Genomic DNA, 23,844 nt, shown 5'->3' on the forward strand with positions numbered 1-23,844 from the left:
ATACAATGTGCACATTCTTTCATTTTGCAAATGTTGTGCATGGAGGTAGAATCACACTACCACCATCCTCCGTGGAAGTCATACACGTAGTTGAAGTTCTTCATTTGTGTCTGAGCAAAGCATATATGTAGTTTCTCATGTGATCACTTGCTGTATTAATATGTGATACCAAGAAATATCAGAAGACTACTTTTGGGTATGTTTCCAGAACTTCAGAGTTACATGAAAACTGTCTCTTTGCAGTTTGAAAGTAACATGTATATGAGTGATCAGCCCTGAAGAATACGTTTAATGGACTTGTGGACAATTTTCAACTGACTGTTTCATCTATACGACTGTAAAGTTGTAAGGTTTTAATTTACAATGGAGTTTAATACAATGGAGCCAATGACCACTGCCAACTACAGTTGGTTAGAAAACAATGGATCAGGTACAAACACGGACGACGTGTATGAAATGCCGATTAAAAAAGGCGTCATTATCTTCTTCATTGCGGCCTTGCCTCTGATAGCAATAACAGGTCTGGTTGGAAACATACTGTTTATGTTTGTCTTCTACAAAGTACAATCTATGAAGACGTTAACAAACTACTATTTGTTGAGTCTCAGTATTGCCGACTCTCTTTTCCTGGGTGCGTGTATTCCATTGGAAGTGTTTTCTTTCTTGGAGGCTGTCAGCGGAGAATCCAGCCTTGCAGTCTGTATCCTGTGGACGTTCTTCAACATGGTGCCTCTGTTTACCTCAATATTCACCATCGCATTGATAAGTGTGGAACGCTACATCGCTATATGTCATCCTCTGCAAGCCAAAAAAGCAGGCAGACACAAACGAATTCTTGGACTGATAATAACAAGTTGGGTCGTTGCTACCTTACTCGCGCTGTTGTATCTTGTCGGCTGTTTTAACATGTCTATAAATTTATACATTGCGTATGCGATATGTCAGATCCTACCATTCCTGTTTTCTTTATTTGTGGTTGTTATACTTTACATTCCTGTAATTCGACAAATGAAGAAAAACACCCTAGCCTCAGCATCAATCCGAAGTTCGCAAAATGCAAACCAGTATTTTAAAGACCGACGTCAGGTAGTCAAGCTGTTACTGATCACGACTGTGGTGTTTTTCGTGTGTATGTTTCCAGATTGCTTTCTGACACTCCAAATGGTACTCGCAGTCCTGGGTCAGCCCGTACCTATACCCTGGGACGTCTACTACAATCTGTTTTTCTTTTGCCGACTTCTCCTGTATCTTAATTCAGCAGTCAATCCAGTTATTTATAATGCTGCCAGTTCTAAGTATAGGCGAGCTTTTAGGAAAACCTTTTCTCACTGTTGTAAGAAAGTAGATAAAGCTCATCCACAGTTTAGAAAGTCTTCCAGTGTGATGTCTAGTATCTACTGGAAGTTCAAGTCCAAGGACAAGAAGAAGGCAAATCTTGGGAATGACAATGATGTGTATATTATATCTGGAAGCAGTACCTTACAATTACAAACAGCATAGTAATATATCAGTGAATGAAAGAAGTGTGAGAAACATTTAAAAGAACGATTATAAACAAAGTCAGATGTCAGTACCTGTCAATAATTTTTGCAAGGGGTAGATGCTAGTCCAAACTTCCTCAGATGAGCAAAGGTATACAGTTTGATGTAGTGAATCAGGGAAATTTGTGTGATTTGTTAAACAGCCTCCCTAATCTCTCAGAATATAGTAAATATACATCATAGCTTCAATGACATGACAGCAGTGCAGATCAACCAATCAATTAGTCTATAGAGCACCAGTTTCCATTTACAAAGTAAAGTTCAGAGGTACTTTTCAGTCTCTGGAGAACAGTTAAGTTGTTAAATTTCTCTTGAAAGCATAAGATGTAGGTGTTTTTTTTTCCATATTTCCAATGCTATTTTTTTCTGTTGACAGTACATGAGAAAGTATGTCCACTTTATGATACAAATTTGTTGTTATTCATGTAATAAACAGTTGGCAAATTGTCCATGGACTATGCTTCATGTCATTCAGATTGATGTCCATCTAATCTCTATTAAAAAAACAACTTTTACAATAGGTTTACTGCTTGAAATATTACTGATTTACCACCCATTACTATTAACACTAATACTATTAATACTATACATATATATTTATTTACTATGTTTTATTATCATCTGAATCACTGTTTTACTACGTAAATCTCTAAGTGTACCTTCAAATGTATCTTCAAAATAATGCATATTGTAAGTTATTTCAACATATGTAAATGTTTAGCTTTTCTGTCGTGATTAAGTCTTGACAAGATATCAAACAGTCTATAAAATATCGTTGAATATGTTCAGCAGGTTTGTGAAACATAGTAAGTACTGGTAGTTTCTATATCTTGATCAGTGCGCCCTCTAATGATAGCCAAAATGTTGTCATTGTGAGTCAAAACGAGAAAAACTAGAATTTCTTGTGACTCACCACATACAATGTAGTAAGAGATAGGGGAACACCAAATTGTGTGTGTCAGTCAGAGTGGCATGTCAAATTGACTTAGAGGGCACACTGATCATGATCTAGGGTTCTGATTACTTATGAGTAACGTTTCACCCATTCAGTAAATTAGAATGCCTGGTCGTGGTACAAGAAGACTATTGTGATAAGTATTTTAAAACTTTGAAACCTTTGCACTTGGTAAATTAATCAACACAAGTGTACATGTAATTTACTAAGTGTCAATCATACATGTATGTTTATGACGTCATATATACATGTATATTCGTTAATGTAATAATGAATATGTACAAACGTAATAAATATGATAATAATAAATATTAAATGAAAATCTACAGGTATGAGGGTGTAGTGATAAATTAATTTTTATGTGTGTGTGACTTCATAATTCTCAGTACCCCAAATAGAATATTACTGCCTAGGTGCATCATAAAAATAATGAACATTCAATTTCTTGGTCAACAACATAACTTCCGTTCCAAGCTCGTCACATGCAGTACTATAGGCAGACTTGAGAATAAGTCGACCTTCTTATTCCATTTTGACCCTCTAGCATGAGATAAAATGCTATTGCAGGTAGGTACCGAGAATTACTTGGTACCAATGAATAAAGTATAGCAGAGAAACATATTATGCTGCCCATGTATGCATATCAGATTGCATGACCCATATCTTAGTTAGTAGGGGAGGTAACAGTAACACAGTACAGGTATATAGTTTCCGAATCTCATCTAAGAAATTGGACAAATGATAGACTGTACCCATGGCAACCAAGTACATTATACTCTCGACTATCTAAATCTACTTAATATGATGACGTCAGAGTGATATGAAAGCCTTCCGGGATTAGTACATGTAGATGGAAATCAGATATGGGTACGTTTAAATTAATTTTAGCATCATGTCTTGAATTACCAGAAATTCAGAACCCTGTCAATTTTAATGTAACTTTTTGGGGGTCATTTCATCAGGGAAATGAATATTTTAGACTGGAGATGTAGATGTAGAAACTGTGCTTAAAATGAAATCACACTTCAAAATCTCTCTCCTTTTCATATGCAAACTTAGGTGTAAAACAACCACCAGACCCCATGATTCTCTCTCCATGGTGTCACACACTGGAAAATAAAAAAGATGTGCTGTCTTGAAAATTAAAAATCCGAAATAAATACCAAAATTTCTTATCCATATGGCCACTTTAAAATGTAAATTTCACAACCACAGACTTTTCTCTCTTGTTTTTTCAAAAGTGTTGACTTGACACTAGAGGGCGTAAGCAGGTTGTGTGACAGTGAGCCGGTGTGGTGCGCTTAGTAATAGTAGTACATTTATTTATAATAAGAGTGTGTGTGGTTCACTGTTGTATGACTGTGGGAAACGTATAGATTGTTTGAAGGTATTGTAAGGAGATTCCTACTGACATTAGGTAGGTTATCTTGATATACCAAATGCTGGGTCACATGATAGCAATGTACAAATGTACATAATCCAATCCCAGTCTCAAAGATCCTGCCATTGTTTCTTCTGCTTGGTATTGAGTGGTTTAATTAGCAGACCAATGACTGAATCTGTCAGACCAACCCATTGCTTAAAAAGTGTGGGCCAGTATCTGTTGTTAGTGCTGTGGCATGCATTGTACACTGAATACATGTGTTGTCCTCTCCCAGTGTTTGATGGCATAATTTCATTAAATTCTTGGCCAATTATTTTAAGTAATTTTTCTTTCGTTGTTGGCAATAATATGGTTGTAGGTCATTTAGATGTATTTCAAGTGACTTTATGTTGTTGGCATGATCTGCATCCATGCTGAAAACTGTAATCCTCATTTTCCATAAGCCAGGGCGCCCTCACACGATACTTCTTTTGAAAATGGCTAAAAAGTAGGTAAATGGAATACATAATAGATATTTATCAAGTGTGTAGATATTTTAAACAGCCTTGTTTATAACCCTTTCTATGAATTCATTAATAAAATCAAAGCACACATCTCGTCAATCTCCTTTGTACCAAGCACGTTCCCACTAAAATCATTGACCAAAAATTATTGTTTTCCTGCAATAACATTATGCCACATAACAATTTTATAATATGACAGAACCCCATGTTGTGCGAGTGCAAGTGTGGTGTACTCGGGGTATTTGCATGAGCGCCTGCAGTGTTCTCTACAGCAGTATACGAGTGAAAGTGCAGCAGAAAAACCCTGCAAGCACAGGTGCATATACCCCAGAGTACCCACACTGGCACTCAAGCAACATGAGGTTCTGTTATTATTACATATATATGTTTATCCGAAACAACAAATTTCTGTAAAAATGACACTAAGCGATCACACGCTTTTCTGAAGAATGAATGATTACATCCTCATTTGCATACTATTTGCATGCAGGTATGTAATAAATTAAATGTTTTCGGTATTGCACTGCAGTGCAAATACCACTAGTATGTGCGTACACCCCAGTGCAAGTAATCTCTGGTCCTATGTAATAATAGATTTAATTCAAAGAAATAGTGCTTGTTGATGAATTTTTATCAAAATGTCGGTTGAAAACTCAGCACTTCCTAAAAATGAAACATTTTTTTGTTTTGAAAATGGAAAGTCCGTATTTGTGCCACTGACACAAACATATGGTTCTGAAGTATATGTAGTTATCAGGAAAGTGCATTATTGCTGGAACTGTATTAATTACATGTAGGGTAATTTTAATAAACCTAATTAAAATGGAGGAGGTTTTTTTGTGATGCATGTCTTTTCTGAAAAAAAAAATGGTGAATTGAATTAGTGCATTTTTCAGTGGACTTTACATTCAGTGAAGCCCTCAATTTGTCTTTCTTTTGCATAAATCATCTAAGCTCCTTTGGTCCCACTTACAATTTCTTGAGTATAAGTGGTCTATCTTTAGCTCTGCTCATACAACTGGCGTCACGACTGTGTTGATGGAATTTTTGACAGTGCCAATGTCTTTATCCCTTTAATGCATAGACAACAGGTGCTGATGACTCATGCACTGCTACTACCACAGCTGCACTGTTATCTTGTAGACTCTTCTATTTTACTACATAAAAAAGTTGTAACTTTAAAAGTCAAAGATAAACAAAAAACGCCTAAAATAATGAAGATATGTCAACGATCACACAGAACCTGTATTCAATCATATTGATTTGATGGAAGTGAAAAGTTGATCTTTTTATGTTAAAAGCCAAGACTGATATGAGATATACAAAATGTACATGCACATCATTGTGTAGACTTCTACTGACTCCTTTCACCTCTATTAACTTAAGGCCTAAAAAAAATTTGCGTGTTTCTGATTATGCTCAATTTTAGAATAGGTGGGGTAGGTAGATTTTTTATTTATTTATTTATTTATTTATTTTTTATGTGTGAGTGACTAGTTCAGGTAGTTATGTTTTTCATTGTTTTCAATATGGTCTCTGTGTGTAACTGGTTTCTTCTCATCAGATGTACAGCCATTACAGATTGGAAGACCAGTTTTATATTGTCTTCTTAAGTTGATGTCAGTTTCCGCATCCACTATTTCTCACGAGACTTCACAGTTTTCGAAAATTTTATTTATTTTTTCCTTGAATATGTAAAAAAAAAAGTTTAGGGTCAGCAGTGAAAAACTAGGTGGGTCAGGTAACCGGAACCAAACAATTTTTTTCAGGCCTAAAAAGAAAGTAAAAATCTGCTTTAAAAAGTTACGCACATTCCCTTATAGTAACCATCAAATTAGAGTTAATTGAAAATTGCCCAGGTATCCATATTTTAATCATATATTTGAAACTTCTGTTTACCTCAATAGCAAACTCTGACTTGTACTAATATTTCATACAACCACTCTCAACTACAAAAAAAAATACTGTGTCAGGCATTTCACTGCTTTGTTCTCCATACATTAACTAAACTTGTGTACAGTCCTTATGACTTGCTAACAAGTTATTAGCAAGTGATAAAGAGTGTATACCATACCATTAAATTCAGTCAATGCAACCAACTTCCCAACGTGTACCATAGACGCTTTCATTTAGGGTCTATGTTAGTACAGTCATTTTATTGTACTCTTGCCTGATACTAAATAATATCAATTAGTGTAGAAAGACAACTTTTTGAAATCAACATGATCTAAAATACGAGTGTATATTTAAGTATTTTGATAAAGTTGGATGTGTGTCCTCAGTAGTTTTGCTAAGGTTGGGGAACCCCAGTGACAGAAATTGGCAAAAATGATCAAACTGGTAGTTTTCAATACATTGTACATGTACCATGGGGTCCATAATTTTAGTAGGGAACCTGGTAAAATGACTCGGGAACGCGGGTAGATTTTATCTCCCTTAACGAAAACACAGGACTGGGTCTCTATATATTATTATGTTCTATTTTATTAAAGGATAGATTTGACCGCTATCACGTTTATAATGAATTTACAGGAAACGTAAATATTTTAAATGTCCATTGGTGATTCATACATCCAATGTCACAAGTGATGGGAAGAAACAGCTGGTTATACATATATATATATGCAATGTGCATGTTCATGTTTGCACTTTACAATATCTAGATTCTAAATTCTTTTTTTTTTAAATAATATCTTTTTCAAAACTTATATCATAATTACTGAAATATTTCGTACTAGTGCAAAATTTGAGAATAATGATATTTTTTAAATGATATTTCTTTTCAGATGACATTGTTGTGTTGAAAGTTGAATGACATTTTATCAGATGCTATTTTCTTTATTGGTTGCAGGTGTTACCTCTGTCTGTAGTGTTTGTTGGAATGATCACGTTTAATAACCTGTGTCTCAAGTATGTTGGAGTATCATTCTATAATGTGGGACGGTCGCTGTCTACTGTATTTAATGTGGTAAGTGTTCACACCTGTTTTCAATTATTACATTACATACATTTGTACAAACAATCAAATATGACATTAAAGCTGCACTGGCTGCAACTGAGGTATAATACTTTTTGATAAATCATGCAAACTCAAAATTGTTAAAATACCAATAATTAGACATTGTACATGTCAATTAGAGGTCTATGTTACATGTAGCTATACGTTGTATAAGTTGAAATCACTATTTATTGGAGTGCTGAATTTTGGGTATGGACCCTAAAATAATTTGATTGGACATCTTGTATAAGTTGAAATCACTGTTTATTGGAGCGTTGAATTTTGGGTGTGGACCCTAAAATAATTTGATTGGACATCTTGTATAAGTTGAAATCACTGTTTATTGGAGCGCTGAATTTTGGGTATGGACCCTAAAATAATTTGATTGGACATCTTGTATAAGTTGAAATCACTGTTTATTGGAGCGCTGAATTTTGGGTATGGACCCTAAAATAATTTGATTGGACATCTTGCACCATACTAATGTGAAGAGCTACATGATACCATCACTTTGAATGACCTTTCTTAACTTGTGATGATATTGATACCTTAGAACAAGTACTGTGATGTTTATATTCTGAAGATAGGGCACAACAATGTGTACTGGTTTATTTACACTCATCCACAAATATTAGTAAAGGAAGGAATCAATTTTGTATGCTGATATGGCCTTTGAGCAGTAGATACATATAAATCAGCAGTATTTAGGACAAACAGAATAACCCTCAGTTTTCTAGGCCCTTCACATTGAAGAATTACGAACCTCTGAGTCTTGCCCACGAACAATAAAATACAAAACCTGGTATAGTGTAAATGTAAGCCATGAACCAGGGCAAACGTTGTGGTGAACAGATGTGCTGACTAAGTTAGAAGTTAGAACTGATCATTATAAATGATACATTTTAGGGTTTACTACTGAGTGATATGTCAAAAAAAATGTTTGGTATAATTTTATATGATAGCCTTAAACTGTACCTGTCACACAGCTAGTGCCCAGTGATGTCAAGTTCTCCTAAACAAGGATACCAATCTTTCTTGTAATTTCTGAACAAAATGATATCAAAACCATCACCAGACCTCAAATGTTGTTATGTTTCCTGGTCTTCAATCAACCAGCAACATCAGGCATTCCTATAGTCTCACAGCTCTCTTGTGGAAAAAAAGGTTCCAGGCAGAATGCTAACTAGTGCCGATTAGCTCCAAATCCTATGCAGTATTGTGAGGAACTCTCTCCCTTCATCCTCATTTCCACTTCCCAGTTGAATGTTTCAAGTAATACAGTGACTGCAATCAGTAGTGGCCATATTGGATTTGTCAGTTATGTTGATAAATAAAAAACAATCATCCAAGGCATTTTATGATGTCAGATAAAAAATCATAATTACATCACACCAGCATGACAACTGAATGAAAATAATTGAATATAACACTATATGTTTATGTTATGGTTCATCTACCATCTCAATGAACAATAAGTTCAAACTTATGTGAAAAAGTGTGTATGTTTATGTTATGGTTCATCTACCATCTCAAACAATAAGGCCATGTTTTTTTAGTTCATCCAATCAATAATTCCAAGTTTATGGTGAAAAATTGTAAGTTTATGTTATGGTTCTTCCATCATCTTAATAAACGATAAGGTCATGCTTATGTTTAAACTGTATGTTTAGTATTTTTTTTGTGTCTGTTCAGGTTGTTACACGATGTACATAGAGGTCGACAGATTATTCATGAGTGTTGTGTGTTCGCACTTTCCATACGAGATATGTAGATGACATTGTGTGCAAAACCAAACACAATTAATATTTTTGGCCATAGGAGGTATTAATGCAGCCAAAGAGCTTAATTAAAATATGACATTATTTTCTTAATTTTCATAATTATCAATATTATTGTTGTTAAAAGTGATGCCAACCCCACATGTACAGTAAGGCATTATTTGTCACCCTTTATGGTCTTAATACTTTACTAGATTTTAATAAATAACTAAACCAAACATTGAAAGGAATAAGTCAGTGGTTCACAGTTAATGCCAGTGTCCTTGGCACTGTAAATTTCATTAATTTTGTTTGTCTTGTAGATTTCAAAAGTACAGAAATAAAGTAATAATCGACAGACTTGTTATTCCTTTATTTCACTTTCAACATATCATTCTTCTTAAAAGTATGCCAGTAATATAAGAAATGTTCACAATATTCAAAAATATAAATATAAATAATATAGGTTTGCAAAACAATTGTCTGGTAAATTTGTAGAAAAAGTTGGTCCTAGACAAGAGAATGGTCCTATGTAATCCATATTGATAAGATATAATGTGAAAACCTGGGATTGAATCATGGCCTTTCATTAAACACATTTTGATAGAGACGGGCTCATATTGATAAAATGGGATGGAGGTGTGAGCCTTTATTCTTTTAGCAAATTTGACCAACCTTGTATATGGCCCTATTATTAATGAGATAACACTAATGTGAGAACCTAGAATGACATCATTTCATAGGTATTTAATTTTTTTTTTTTTAAATGGACTAACATTGTGGTTGGCCCCATTAATGAGATAATACTAATGCAGAGAATGTAGAATGAGATCATGGGACTTTTAACATATTTTGACCTGGATTTTCATTCACCAAATGAAAGAGCCCGACATAGACTCAAATGCTTTAAAGAACTGATAACTATTTATATATAAATATAAGTAGACAAAGAAGTAGCACTGAAATAAAAACATGTAAATCCCATTAAAAACTTTAAAAACACATTCCAATATTTGTCTGTATTCAGCATATCAGTATTTATCACATTGTTAGCACTATCAGCTACATCCAGGAAATGTACATTAAAATCATTCACTTCAAGGACCTGAGTGACTCAACTTATTCACTGTGGGAAATACATTTGTGACTCGCATATATTCTGATAAATGAGAACTAATTTATGTCTATACAAAAACAGGATATCACATCAATTAATTTCTCCCTTATAGCTAATATAAGATCTCTAAGAAACTTGTCAATTAAGTTCTTCTGAGCACAAGATCTCTTAAGAAGCATTATCTGTATGCAAGTGCTTGATGTTGACAGGGTATGTGTCATTGTGGTATTTATAATGAGTGTAGTGTCTGTTGAATTATGATCCTGTTGAAGTGTGCAGCCATACAGCTTTGATGGCCTCAGATGAAGAATGGGCCATAAATGTCAGAGATTAATATCCATGCGTAAATTTTAGTATCATGATATGCTATTTAGTGTGCCACTTTACTCGGAACAGTTTAATGCTGTATTAAGCACTTCTTGGCAGTGCCCTGTCAAGTCTGGCAGAGTTTCCGCTTCTGTTTAACCTCTCGACAGACTTTGCAGTACATTGTAAGCAGATGTAATGGCAAATGAAACAGAAGACACATGTGGACATGTGTACCAGAACTCGTTATCTACCGTTGTAATTCAGAGTTTGTTTCTCGGTGTGTGTTCAGTTGTTGGAATCTTTGGCAATCTGCTTACTATTTACGCAATCGCTACCACTGTGAAATTACGAAGCACTTCTAACATTTTCATTGCTAACCTGGCTGTCGCTGACTTTGCAGTGTGTCTGATATTGGAGCCATTCTACATGGTGGGAGTGATATACCAAGAGTGGATCTTGACGGAAGGACTTTGTACAATGTTAGGAATGCTGAACATAGCCTTGAGAATGGCATCACTGTGCAGTCTGGCATGTATTGCCATCAACAGGTTTATATCCATCACGAAACCAGCAGCTCAAAGTGTCAGTCTGTATTCCACTCAAAAAACAGTTCTGTTATGTGTACTGATTTGGACTTGTCCTCTGTGTATGTCTCTACCACCGATCTTCGGTTGGGGCAAGTATGGTTTCGACAGGAAGGTCTTAAACTGTAAAATAGCATGCGATTCTAACAAGTACTTTTACATAACACTATTTCTTGTTCTTTTCGCAATTGGTGTCATTATCCTGATCTGTTATTCCGGTATTTTCCGACATGTCTGGAAGAGTAAAAAACGTGTGGAACAAGCAGCTGAAATCAGCATACAGCCTCCGAGCAACAACGACAGTTCAACATCGACAGAAAACACTCACCATTCCTCACCACAACGAAAACTTAAACACAGCAGGAAAACGGAGATCCGTATTGCTGTGAATCTGTTTATTGTGTTTATTGTCTTCTGTGTCTGTTGGCTACCGTTTGCTCTGATTAATTTAATCGATACTGAGAGAAAAGCTGACCAGGGTGTCTGGATGGCATGCTCACTTTTTGCGTTCTCAATATCATCTATAAATTTTATCCTGTATGCTCTTAAAAACCATCATTTTACAACAGCGTACAAAAGAGTTTTGACTTTCCGCTGTAGACAGTGGTAGTATATTATATTAAAAATCTCCATTTGCTAAATTCTTGTTCATTTCATCCAGAAGGTTGCCATGCAACTTGGATAGCAAAATATATGAAAATGACTCCATAAAAGAATATTATTTTTCCTCCAATCAGTTAGACCAAAGCTAGCCTGGTATCCATGCAGATGGGGATTTGAATTCTTTATTTCCTCACCCCAGATGGGAAATCAAAAGTAAAAATCTCAAATTGTCCGGATTCTAGGCGAAACTTAATGTTCTAGGTACATGTATAAAGTAATGTAATTTCATGTTTTGTTATAGACTGTCGACAGTCGTTCATGCCTTTCTTGGTACGTTTTATCTAAAATTAAAGTCGTCGCCTCGCTCCGATCCAGGCCGGAGCAATACTATAACCGCGTACTGATTGAACAGCGAGTGCCGGACGCACGAGCCTTCAACACTCACAATTCCTATCGGTATGCATTAGTATTCAGTGCTACGGAGCGAGGCAACAACTTTGTTTTAGATGAAACGTAGCCAAAAAGGCACGAACGAATGTCGACAGTCAAGTTTTGGTATTACAAATTTATTTATTTATTGAACTCCCAATAGATGTATCATTATGCTATTTCTGTTCATATTTGTCATATTTTTTTTTTGTATTTGTTCATTCATAAATACCAAATAAATTAAATGATTTTAATTAGCGCTATTACTTAAGTAGTTTATTACTCATATATATATAAAATTTAGCATTTCAAAATGCAAACTATATATATACATGTAGTTTGATTGGTGGGTAATCCATTGGCGTTTGAAAAAAAATAACAAATTGCTTGTCAAGTCTGACCCCTCACATATTTTAAAATTACACTTAAAACAAAATAACTCATATGGGCTGACTAATGATTGATAGCCAAATTTTGTTGGTCCGAGTCAAAATGAGAAAAACTGGGATTTCTTGTGAGTCAACAACACATAGTAAGAGATAGGGGAACACCAAATTTTGGTGCGGCACTAGAAATTGTGTGCATCAGTGGCATGTCAAATTGGCTCAGAGGGCACACTGGTGTTGACACTTTGTGAATATTAATAATCAGTATAGTCCAGACAATGTACATGTAGTCGCTTGTCAACAAATTATATGAAATTGTGAAATGCTGATTGCATGTGATCACAAGGTGATCATACCCACTTTAGGGAGTACATTTGTGAAATGCTGATAGCAAGGTGATGATTCCTATCTCAGGGAATACAATGATGTAAATATATCAAAAATAAGAAAAAAAATATTGCAATGACAACTACTGTGGCTTTTAATAATAACTCTTTGTAGGTCAAGAACTCTACTATCATAGTGGGTTTATTTAGTTATACCAACTTTAAGGGGAGTCTAACATTTATTGCACCTACATGTAGTAACATTGAATATGTCCTTGACAACTGATATGTACAATCTTGTCAGATTTCTTACTATGTTGCCATGACGATGGAACACACAAAAACAATTACATGTATGTGTTTTTACTGCAGTAAGTGCTATTAAGTAAACATGATAAGTGTTACCGATAACTTGACCTTTTCTGGGGTCATGTTGCCTTTTTAAAGTTTATTTTCATGTTCTGAAACTGACATGAAAGAAACATACTTCTAAATTAAGAATGAAAAGCAAATGAAGACAAGTGTATATTTTTTGTTGTAGTAACTACTGTTAATAATAAGCATTAATAAAGTCTTATCAATAACTGAACCTTTTCTGATGTCGACCTTTATCAATTTATATTCATATTTGTGAAACCGACGTGAAATAAATCTCTACATCTCTAAATGAAAATCGATAACTTGTCGTCGACTAGTCTAAAGGCGTGGTGTACTGTGACACGCAGTGACAGAAAGTACTAGTAGTTTACAAGTGTTTACATTGAAAACAAAATGACTGTCTAATTTCTAAGCTGCTATTACCGTTTCTGCTTACATTCATGCCTGACAAGTAGCTACTGTAGCCAGTTTATTTTTTAAAAAGTAATAACTTTCGACTTGTTTATGACCAATTGAGTAACTCACGGATTAGTGTTTGGATCTCTGTGTTACTGGATAGGTCCTTGATAATATACATGATATAAATTTGTATGTACTTCCCCACAAAATGGTTGTAAATTATCAAATATAACACAGCAGATGCATATGTTGGTTCCCATAGCAGGGATCAGCATTAAAAATATCGCTAACAATGTTTTATGATCCAGAAGATCTTATAGCCATGGCCAGTTGTGTTTATTATGATATGAATATTTAATTTTTAATTTGCATTTTGATTTGAATTATATTTCAGTCGTGTGTCTGGGGATTCATTCAATGATATAACTATACTGGAAGATTGATCATGGAAATGTCAGGCTGTATATTAAGAGAACTTGTTTTTTTAACAATTTATCAATTCATAGTCAGTATAGGAAAATGTTGGGGGTTTTTTTGTGAGATGCACATTTATTTTACTAGTAGTAGATTTACATGACTGTATGTACATAGTAAGAGACCAAAAAGTGTTGAGAGTAGAACAGTGACACAGTATCTTGTGTTGTCCTGTATATTTTTATCATACTACAATATGTGTTACGATACAGTAAGATATACATGACATTGTTAGTGTGCATGTCAGTGTGTCTGTCAAAATCTGTGCTAGTTGTGGTGTGCATGTGTTTGTGTGCACGTGTGTGTCCATGTGTGTGTGGGTGCTTGTGTGTTTGGAGTGTAAAAATTTAATTTCAGTCTGATATAGAACAGTGTATCATTCTGTTCAACTTTCATAGCTTTAATAGCATTACTGACGGTCCAAATAAACCATGGGCAAACCATTCAGTATTTATAATAGTATAATAAAGAGATCACACACACATGTAGCTGTTGTCATTTCCAAATGATATACTGCCCCTTGATATCCACTTTTGAACTTCATACAAGCAGTAAAGTGACTTGAGATATGCACTGAACCAGTGTGAAGAAATTGGATATTTTAGAATTGCAGTGAATGTGGTCATCAGTCACGACCTCGACAGCAACAACACAGATGGTGACTTCATCTAGGGTATCAATGCTTCCATGTTACGATATGGAAACTCTGTACACTAGTTATAAAAGTGATTCCACTCTAACATGCCTCTACTAAGAAAATGGAACAAAGAGGAAACATGGCAACTATAAAGGGATACTTCCATTAAAAGAAAATAGAAGAATAGAAACTATGCACATTTGTTATAAAAAAAGAAGTGGTTTCACTTCAATGTATAAGAAAATAGGAACATGGAATTAAAAGAATGCAAACACGTTATAAAGTGGTTCAAGTTTTTCTTTGACATCATGAGTGAAACTGAAAGAAATACAAACAGATTGTCACCACTTGTATGTTATTTTTCAGAAAATACAACGTCTGCTGCTAGCTGCAGAGTATAATACATGAATTAACATTAATTTTGAATGACAGAAATAAGGCCTGATTACTAAATGTAAAAACTTTGAACCAAAACTGACCACTAAATTCTCTCTATTCTTTCCTGGCAGATATTGTCGTATGCTATATTAAAGCAGACTACGTCAGTGAAGGCTATTATATGCTGCTGTATAATTATCAGTGGATTTATTTTGGGAGTAGACCAAGAAGGTAACACAGGTATGTACATGTACCAAGCTCTGTCACTACGAATATTACATCATGACACTCTCTGGGAACTACGATATGTCTTCATACCATTCCGCGATGGCCACCATATACAATTTGTGTAAAAATTCCAGTCACAAATTAAATGAATAAAAAACTCAATGTCATAGTACATTGTAATAAGATTGTTTATGCAAATCTGTTTTGTATAATGTATCGTAAATACCACAAATATTACTTCTGTTTCTGTCAATAGTTAAGCCAAGTTTTCAGAACAAAAACCAGGATATAGGGAATTAGATGGATAAATTTTATGTACTGGCCACCTGTAACTACATCAGTACATGTAGTTTCCTCTCAAAACCTCTCATTATTTTCTTTAGGAACCCCAGTAAAATGACATGGAAATCCCAGTGGATTTTACCTTCTCACCACCCTTTAAAAATAGCAGCACTATCAATCCTTGTTGATAGAGAAATTGTGAATTTGATGTCAAATAGTGTAAACCTAGTAGGTATTTTTGGATCTAGAAAATTTTATTACAGTCTTCAACTGGTTCCCAAAGAGTCATGTTTATACATTTCTAAGCCTGACGTGCTCTGTGTTTTATATACAGTACAAGAGGACATTTTAGCTTCTATTTATTTTCATGTTTTTGTTTTCCACAAAATAAGTAAAATATAAATCTTTTAACAAAAGTTTCCATGTTAACATGTACATGTAGTAATTATTGTAACTCAAGAAATGTCACTTTGTTTTCATTTCATAACACTTGTTTACATACCATGAGGTCAGCGGTTAAGTTGGTCATCTGGGTGATTCATGTTTATGATTTGTGAATAGTGTACATAGGTTTATATGATTTACCATCACTTGACATTCTTTGCTTGCTGGACGTGAATAATGTACACACCCAGTCAAAATATACAGTAGATGTGTCTGTGGTCCCCTGTAGATAATTTCACAAATGTAATTTTACTGTACATATAATACAGGACTCTAAATACTGTGACATGCCAACATGTGTACCGGTAGTCTTGCTTAGTACAGAGACTCTTCTGACTTCCACAGCCACCATGATAGTCTGGGAGAATGCTTAAGCATTGCCACGTAACTGATTGGAACGAGAAGCGCTGCTCTGAGAAGTAGACCCACAACATGACCTCTGTAGTAAAATCATACAGTGTCAACTCTTGCTTAAGAATATTTTAGGTTAATAATCTCCTATCAAAGATTATTTCACAAAATTTCCAAGATTTGTAAGAGACATACAGAGTTGATGGAAATGAAAATTTTGAATCATTTTTAGCCAGTGAGAATGTGTCCAAGTCCAGTGACTCACCATCATAAGTACAAATCACTTAGCATATGCACCATTTCCACAGACTCTCTGACACCTCCATGAGCTAGAGGAGTCTGGGTAATTGAGACTATACTGAGCTGGCACATAATGATAATCTTTATTTGTATAGTTCTTGAAGTATATAAACACTTGTCTCCCAAGAAGTCCAGTGAGGGCCATCTGTAATGGGATCTGTGTTTAAGGCAGGAGGAAATCGGGAGTATCCCGGGAAAACCTTCATTGTTCAGTAGAGTCAAACTGAACAACACTTTTCTTACTTACAGCGTGGTATTAATTGAATCAAACCCTTGAATGGGTTCAAACCCAACTGCAGTGGTAAAAAGCAAGTAGTTTAACCACTCATCCACCAACAACCCTTAGCAGTAGTCCAGGGCATATCGACTACTAAACATTGTAATCGGCTTCCAACTTTATAAGGTGGTAGTCTAATAGACCAATAGAAATCAATAGAAAATTGTAACTGAAACTGTTCATTGACTAAATCTGACTACCAAACATAGAAGTTAGATCTGAGTGTTTACATTGATATATACACTGAAAATTGTGTACATTGCTTGTGTCTTTTCAGGTGTTCTAAACTACATGGGTGTAGTGTATGGGATTCTAGCCAGTCTATGCGTTTCTCTCAACGCTATCTTCACCAAGAAGGTCCTACCAGCTGTCGATAACAGTATTGGCAAACTGCAATACTACAACAACATCAATGCATGTATTCTATTTATACCTCTACTACTAATAACCGGAGAGTTCCAAGTTTTGTTTTCTTTTGAGAAAATAACCGACACTGGCTTTTGGACTATTATGACAGTGAGCGGACTTATAGGTTTTTCAATTGGCTACGTGACAGGACTACAGATACAAGTCACAAGTCCACTAACGCACAACATCAGTGGTACTGCCAAGGCGTGTGCACAGACCATCATAGCTGTTTGTTATTACTCGGAGGTTAAGACTGTTCTCTGGTGGTTGAGTAACATGATGGTGTTGTTTGGATCAGGGGCATACACTAATGTCAAGAGTATGGAGATGAAACAAGCCCATGAGGCTAACTTGAAAGCTATGAAGGCAGAGGATGAAGAACTGCTTGTCAATGGTAAAGATGATAGTGAGGAGGAAGTGTAAATTGTAAAAAAATGCAGGCAAACAAACACAACATCACACTCTGACAGGATCACAGTAGACAGGCTTATAAAATAGAAACAAAACTAAAACTATTCTTGTGACGTGTTGATATTAATTTATCAATGGATGTAGGTACATTCATAGTAGAATGGTTCAAACTATGGGAAGACACATAGTGTTTTTGGTGTGTAGACTTATAGTGTACATTGTACATCTGTGTGGACTTCAAGTGTTACACTACACTGTTTTTGCTAAGGTTGGAAAACCCTGTTAACAGAAAGGGGGAAAGAGATAAAAGTTGCATGCTAAGGTTGGGGAATCCTGTTAACAGAAAGGGGATCGAAAGGGGTAAATTTCACCTAGTTTCTCATACAAACTACCGTAGTTTTGTTAGGGAACCACAGTAAAATAACTGGGGAACCCTCATTCCACCTGCTTCCCACCCATAACAAACATGTCCACTGTACACTATATGTATATTGATTATACAAGGTGCTTATATCCCCATCACCAAAAAGTTGGCTATCATCCACACAAACTCCTACATGCTGCAACAATAGTTTTGGATTGTGTCAGTCTTTAAGCCTTAGTCAAATAAAACAAAGGATGTTGCAGTCTGAACTATACGGTTCATATACATATGTGAAGTCCTTGAAATATGAATCAAGGAAATTCAAAAACACTCAAGGACCTGTAAAGTCTACGGAAACATTGAACTTGCATTAAACTCCAGGGATACTTAAATTTAAAAAGTGATCACTGGGAATACATGTATGTTTAAAAATTCCTTTCTCTGGAGAAGTAAACATCCATGACAGTATTGAAGTCAAAGTTCAGTCTGTTAGATGTAAAATACTTTAGCATGCCCCTCATTTAGTTTCATTGACTTTGCAAATTTCTGGAAAAATGGCCTTTTTCCTGGATATTTATTTTGATTCAAGTGACTCAAATGAAAGTGTACATACCCTGTAATTATAAACTTACAAAGTTGAAACACTCTCTACCATGTGTGCAAGTCATTATCTACTACTATGGAAATCCAGCTATCAGCAACTAAGATAGACACACACTCAAACTATTGTTGTAACATTCAACATTTCTGGTATTAACTGTCACTGGATGTTGATGGGATTATGCTCACAATAGGGTGGTGTCTCTGATACCTAGTTTTCTCCTCAAGTGACTACACATTCAATTTCAACTTCAGTGTTAACAATATTTTGATTACATGGTTAATTATATCCACTGTCAACCAAGCCACATGCCAGCACCTGCTTCTGTATAATTTATCACACTCTACAACAGTAGTTTTGGTTTGTGTCTATACTTATCTATCCCAGTCTATAGTTGTCTATAAAAAGTCTATTACTGAAGTAAATAGAGGAAACTATGACATTATTCATTTAATAGAAGAGTACAGGGTCAGGTTTAAAAATATGGAGTTTTTGTTTTTGTTTTTTTTAGACCTTATAACTTAATAACCAGTTTCTTTTCTGGTGCATCACAAACATGATAAACACAAAAACAAGACATAAACAATTGTTTAAGAAACACCTTTTTAGCTTTGCAAGGAGTAGAATATATTTTGTTCAGTTTTGAGTTTTCTAACACTATTCACCTTTTGACAGATACCAATTTAAAGTTTTCTTTTTTAGCTCGATAATAATTTTATTTATGTTTATACCGGTGACTTATGAATGGTAATAGGTGATTTTATTACTACAGGTAGGGATGTGCAGTGTACATGTATATTTCTTTAAATTTGGGAACATATCAAGGAGTTCAAAGTTATCGGATTTTTCTTTAAGTGGAGTTCGAATGCCTTGATTGTGAACAATCATCTTGATGACGAAAGTGGTACTTATTTACTCTTCATTTGGCTGGGAAAAAAAACATGTCGTGACCAAAAGTACAAAAATTACAGAGTTTACCACGTATATTTATGAAACTTTAAATTTGTTGTTTCGGATAAACATATGTAATAATAAGAGAATCCCATTCAATGTTAGTTACAGAGTGGGTAGTTGCACTCGTGCTTGTAGCATTTTGTGTTTTCACTCGCTATGCTCATGAAAGTACTGCCACACAGAGAATACTGCAAGCACTCGTGCAAATACCCTTGAGTATGTCTCATTTGCACTCGCACGTCATGGGGTTCTGTCATATTTATGCATACCTGTATGCAAATTAGCATACAATTTTAAGTACATGAATGAAAATCTTGCAAATACAAGATATTATTTTGATGCGACAGTTGCTGTTTTGGTAGACTGTAACTTGTAAGAAACGTTGTGCCACTCCGGCCTCACTGGCCTCCTCTCTCCTTGGGTTGACCGACGTGTGAGGGCGCCCCGTCACAGCGTACCTTGCAGACTACTGAGTCTTGAGTGGCAGTATGGACAGACAGTATGTATACTAATGCTCGTGGTGTTTTCTGCTGCCCTTTTACTTGCTATGCTTGTGCAAGCATAGACTGTGACAGTGGTTTGCCCTCCACTGTCTATGGTAAAAGGATGACCACAGATAACAGCACACAAGCATGTGTACAAATATGCAGATTACACAATACTTGCACTCATGCATTACAGGGTTCTGTCATATTACCGTCAACTTTGTAGACATTAAAGTGGTCATATGGATGACAAATGGGTATTTATTTTGGATTTTTAATTCATAAAATAACTCTACTATATGTTTTACACTTGGAAAAACAATGTGAAACAACATATTGAATCCTTGTTTGTAATTCAGTAAATTACAAAAACATTTTTAAAAATGTGTAAAATACTTGTTATTGTATGTACAGTAACATACTTTTTTTTTACAGTTATTAGCTTTCATAATTGATTGAGTTACAACACACACTTGAATGATGCTATTTCACATAGAGTAACAACGTCTTTTAGAATTCAAAATCAAAATAACTACCCCATTTGTCGTCCATATAGCCACATTAACATTACTTGAATGTTCTTTAATAACTGAATACTTAAAGGCCTTGGATTGTGCACTAGCTGTGAAGTATGTGCTTTTACATTTTATTATCATCATCATCATCACAGAAACACAAAAACACAGGTCAAGAAAACTAAGGGAAGCTAAAATCAGGGACCACCATGTAAACTATCACAGTGTAGGCTAAAAAAGTGTCCTCACATTAGTTCGGAATGCATGCTAAAATTCTTTCATGTGAGTTTTGATTTTTTTTGAAGGGTCTAAAGTAAGATTGCATGTCGTTCTTTGTAGAGTGCAATAATATTATGAAGAGTACACGTTGAAACATAATGTAATATTATAAACAAATTTTTCTTATATCCAATTTAAATTTTTGTTCAATTATTTCTTTTTTGATATTGGGACAGATTGTCCCAAAGTATACAACAATTATGTTACCATACTACTAAAAATGTAAGTTTTTATTACTATTTTTTTTTTAATTTTTATTTTCGTGGTTAGAATTAGAAAGAATAAAACCTCACGGATTTTTGATGAATACTTTTGAAGTACAGGAAGTTCAGATATGTTATACTTATTTATCGATTAAAACCCAAAGGAACAGAGGTCCTTAGATTTGTTGAAAGACCTTGTCTGAAATATAATTAAAATATATGTATATACAAATATTGATGAAATCGGAAAATTCATAATTATTTATCGATTAAAACCTAAAGGAAAAGAGGTCCAGAGATTTGTTGAAAGACTTTGTCTGAAAGATAATTAATAATGTGTGTGTACAAATAATGATGAAATATGATCATTTTATTAAATAGTCAATGAAATATGTGATTTCAGTTCATTTCACGGATACATAGGCTGATGTCATGATGAGGCACACAAGCCGAGTTTACTAGTTTTAGAAGTGAAAATACTTTCATTAACCTTGCTGCAACTATTGTAGTTTAATATTAATGTCCATGCACAACTCTTGTGACAGCTAACCAATCAGAACATGCCTTTTAAACAGCCATTATCCTGCAACCTACTTTAACCAATCAAAACACTCCTTTTGAATTGAACAGCCATTATCCTGCAACATATTTTAACCAATCAGAACACTCCTTTTAAACAACCATTATCTTGCAACCTACTTTAACCAATCAGAACATTCCTTTTAAACCTTTGCTGTGTTGCATCAGTTGCAGCTTTACATACACAACTCCTGGACACCACCATCTTTAAATCTTGGCCTTGTAATGAATCACCTTATTGGGCAATAGTATGAATATTTTATTGATTGCTGCCGTGCATGTGCTATATACAAAATGACCTGTACATCATAGCCAGAATGGTTGATTCAGTGGTTGAAATAACGTATAAAATGAGTTTTCTTATTCATCAACAGGTTGCATGACGATGTCAATTTATGGCCATGTGAGGTCGTGCTACAGAATACGGCATATTTGATATTATAAACAAATACATAGATTAATAATTAATATTCATGTACAATTGAAAAAGAAATTATGTCAAATCCCACATTTCATCATTCATTGTTTACTTAGAAATTATATAAGAATCCTATCAAAATCAAGGGGTTCAACCTAGACTCTATAGTCACTTTACTGTTTGGTGATTTTCGACCGAGTTGTCTTGTCTCTCACCTCGTATATACAAGATGAATGACAGTCACAGAACTCTGTGGAAATCATTAAACAGATTACTAGCAATGTTCAGATGTGTTAAGCTCCAAATAATTGTGTCCAATATTGCAGTAAATTAAATGTGTCATGTACTGCCCCTATGTCTTTTGTTGTGTGCAATGTAATTTGAACAACAAAATGAATGTATTTTCCTGTGTACACTTTATGTATTTTCACACCACATAAATTATGAAGTTTCAATTTGTGGTAATAATCCATGCCATTTCATTGTAAATACCACAGTATATGCATAGAGAGACATACATACATACATACATACATACATACAGACAGACAGACAGGCAGACAGACAGACAGACAGACAGACAGACAGAAAGGCAGGCAGGCAGGCAGATGTACATTTCATCTTGAGTACTTGCCTTCAATATCAATCAATGAATAATATGTTAATATTCTTGCCAGAGAAATTAATGTGATTTTTGTAATGGAACACTTTGAAGATTTTTCAACTGCCAAGTACTTTAAGTCCTGAACCATTGACTCTTCAATTTGACCAAGATTACATCTAGTCTGTAAAGTACACCATGATGGGGTCCCCTCATACATCGGTCAATCCCTTTCATGACAGAGCAAGCCAGTGAGGGCAGTACGACACAACATATCGTAATGTCAAGATTATATCCAGAAAATGTCAAATTTCTCCAAGAGCGGGGTAGGTCAGTTTTAAAAGTTGTCCCAACATGGCGTATCTTGCCGACTAGATGACGTCAAACCCTTGTCAGTCTACAGAAATTACCGTACGTTAATAAGCTTTCATCTTCTAAATGGGAAATTGTCACATCTGAGCCAATGTCTGTACACTGGCAAGATTGAAAAATAAATAGCAAGTGTCATCAGTAATCGTAGGTCATCTATAAACTCATTGTTTATACCATTTTGAAAGTTTTGTATTTTCTGATTGTAATACACACATGTACCACACAAGTGATATGAAGACTGGAAACAATACTTTTTATTTTGTATTACAAGTACTAAACACAGGCATGTAAGATTGTTCCTTTTGGACATTAATATAATATTTTTTTGAAAGGATTTAACCAACAAAGAAGATATCTACAGATTAAAACCACAAATCAAATAGTTTTGTACTGATTTGATTTCATCTCAGCTATGTACTGGCACTTTACCTTCACTTGTACACAAGTTTCCCTTGTAGATACTACTATGGAAATCAAGCTATAGGCAAATGAAGATAGATGCTAACTCCAAACTGTTGTTACAACATGTAATTATTACACTCACAGTAGGCTGGTGTCTCTGATAGCAAGTTTTCTAAAAAAAAAATGGCTGCACATTCAACCTAATTCAGTAT

The 23,844-nt window shown here is 34.7% G+C and overlaps 2 protein-coding genes across 2 annotated transcripts in view; both read left to right on the forward strand.

The window, feature by feature from the left end:
- The window catches only part of LOC144438691 (GDP-fucose transporter 1-like), a 55,230-nt gene extending 36,662 nt beyond the window's left edge, over positions 1 to 18,568 (forward strand). Inside the window, exons 4-6 of the mRNA XM_078127840.1 lie at positions 7,235 to 7,351; positions 15,290 to 15,398; positions 17,318 to 18,568. Coding sequence (XP_077983966.1) covers positions 7,235 to 7,351; positions 15,290 to 15,398; positions 17,318 to 17,871 — 780 coding nt within the window. The 3' untranslated portion in view covers positions 17,872 to 18,568. The remainder of the gene's footprint in view (positions 1 to 7,234; positions 7,352 to 15,289; positions 15,399 to 17,317) is intronic.
- Positions 364 to 1,500, forward strand: LOC144442653 (neuropeptides capa receptor-like). The gene has a single exon (XM_078132034.1). The coding sequence runs from the start codon at positions 364 to 366 to the stop codon at positions 1,498 to 1,500; it is 1,137 nt and encodes a 378-aa protein (XP_077988160.1).
- Positions 18,569 to 23,844: the final 5,276 nt, after the last annotated feature.

The sequence above is a fragment of the Glandiceps talaboti genome, chromosome 1 (assembly GCF_964340395.1).
Source record: "Glandiceps talaboti chromosome 1, keGlaTala1.1, whole genome shotgun sequence".
NCBI lineage: Eukaryota > Metazoa > Hemichordata > Enteropneusta > Spengelidae > Glandiceps > Glandiceps talaboti.